Below are 2,302 nucleotides of genomic sequence, written 5' to 3'. Positions count from 1 at the left end.
ATATGTGTGTGTGTGTGGAGACATTCGCTAGGTCGCTTTCAGATTGCATAGCTCCGGCTTCGTTAACTTACCTTTGTGAGTATGTATGGAGCAAGCCTCTCTCTCTCTCTCTCTCTCTCTCTCTCTCTCTCTCTCTCTCTCTCTCTCTCTCTCTCTCTCTCTCTCTCTTTCTAGTCTCTCTCTCTCTCTCTCTCTCTCTCTCTCTCTCTCTCTCTCTCTCTCTCTCTCTCTCTCTCTCTCTCTCTCTCTCTCTCTCTCTCTCTCTCTCTCTCGATCAGCTCTCATAACTATGGGTTCACTAACTTGACAGCGCTCATAGAAAAACGTGATCGAGAGTATGTGGTCTGTGTTGAAGATACCATGGTGCTGGGGAAAGCATTAGGCAGAGATAAGTAGAAAGGCAGGTTGGTATAGGTAAATGAAAAATGTCTGGCGTATCTGTCAAATCTTTCTTGACAGGTGTGGCTAAAATTTAACCTGGGCTGAAATCGATAACACACGAGTTGAACCGTCGGAGAGTGTGGTGTCTGTTCTTCTGCGGAGTGTTTTCGTCTGAATAATACATATCACTGATATTATCACGGTCATAATTTTGCTTCAAAGGACAGGTTTGCGAGTGGTGCGTTTCTCCTTTAGTGTGTCTCACTGTGTTGGAGTTCTGGATATGTATTTACGCAGCTAGAATAGAACGCAAGTGTTCTGAATGTGATTTTTTTAAATTCAAATATGAAACCTTCGTAAAGGGTAGAGTTCCAAAGCCTAAGTTTTGTTGTTGTTGTTTTCAACTAAAATAAGTTTAACAAATAGTAACGCTTCAACCGCGGAGAATGACAAAAAACCAAAAAAATGTCCTAATGATTCTCTGTTAACATTTGGGAAATATTTAACCAACAACATTTATCTCACAGGAATAATTCGTCAAAAAAAGAGAATTTGCAGTACAAAATATTCAAAACAAACTATACAAGCATAAAATAATTACGCTCTAAAATCCCTCTCAACCATTTTCATCCAGGACTACAAAAGGAAGAAGGCATAACGACAGTTGGTTGCAATGAAGTGACGTCATCATGGGTGACAGTGGATTTCACGGAGTGCACGTGCGAGCGGGTTCCGCGAGAGTACGGAGGGAAGCGGATATGTTCGGAGGAGGAGGAGGAGGAGGATTTGTGAAGATGAACATGAATGGAGTAGGAGAAAGCGGGGGAGGAGGAGGGGGAGGAGGGAGCAGCGAGCCTGCCCGAGTTCGGAGGAAAGGATTCATCGGTGTCAGTGGAGTAATGCCATCGTCTGTTTCTGGTAAGAAATTGTGCTTTGTTGTTGATTGTTTGACTATATTCATGTTTGTTGCTTCTGTGCTTATGTTGTTTGCTTTGTGTTTCTTTATTTTCTGATGCATTGCTTTGTGTTTCTTTATTTTCTGAGGCATTGCTTTGTGTTTCTTTATTTTCTGATGCATTGCTTTGTGTTTCTTTATTTTCTGATGCATTGCTTTGTGTTTCTTTATTTTCTGAGGCATTGCTTTGTGTTTCTTTATTTTCTGATGCATTGCTTTGTGTTTCTTTATTTTCTGATGCATTGCTTTGTGTTTCTTTATTTTCTGATGCATTGCTTTGTGTTTCTTTATTTTCTGATGCATTGCTTTGTGTTTCTTTATTTTCTGATGCATTGCTTTGTGTTTCTTTATTTTCTGATGCATTGCTTTGTGTTTCTTTATTTTCTGATGCATTGCTTTGTGTTTCTTTATTTTCTGATGCATTGCTTTGTGTTTCTTTATTTTCTGATGCATTGCTTTTGGTTTCTTTATTTTCTGATGCATTGCATGCTTTGTGTTGTATTGATGTTCGTTGTTTTGTTCGTTGTTTTGTTCTTTGTGTCGTTGTTGGTTTGTTTGCACATAACGATTATACTGCGTCTGTTAACGTTGTTTGTTTGTTTGTTTGTTTGTTTGAGGGTTTTTCTTCAGGGTTGGATTAATCTGTTTATTTCGAATTTCGTTTGTTTGTGTTTGGTTTGGTTTGAGATGGATTTAGAACGAGAGGGGTGGTGTGCTTATCTTTAGTATCAATGATAAGTTCTTCTCTTGTCTGTGTGTGATCAACGACAACGTTTTATTGTCTTTTCCTTCTTTTGTCCTCCTGTCGCATCATCAGTCTGCGCCATGGGCTTGTTTTTATTTTTATTTTTATTTTTTTATTTTTTATTTTTTTATTCGTATATTTTTTTATGTATTTTTTTTGTTTGGTTGTTGCTTTGTTGCTGCTGCTCATAGCTTTGGTTTCTGTTTGCACTACCGATTTAT

General features: G+C 38.4%; 1 protein-coding gene across 1 annotated transcript in view; it reads left to right on the top strand.

The window, feature by feature from the left end:
* Nucleotides 1-277: 277 nt before the first annotated feature.
* Nucleotides 278-2,302, top strand: part of LOC138983244 (advillin-like) — a gene marked incomplete in the record, with an annotated part of 60,600 nt that continues 58,575 nt past the window's right edge. Inside the window, 1 exon segment of the mRNA XM_070356673.1 lies at nucleotides 278-1,299. Within this exon segment, the coding sequence (XP_070212774.1) occupies nucleotides 1,071-1,299 (229 nt within the window).

The sequence above is a fragment of the Littorina saxatilis genome, linkage group LG1 (assembly GCF_037325665.1).
Source record: "Littorina saxatilis isolate snail1 linkage group LG1, US_GU_Lsax_2.0, whole genome shotgun sequence".
Lineage (NCBI taxonomy): Eukaryota > Metazoa > Mollusca > Gastropoda > Littorinimorpha > Littorinidae > Littorina > Littorina saxatilis.
Note: the sequence above shows the minus strand (reverse complement) of the source record. Positions and strands in the feature narration are given on the sequence as shown.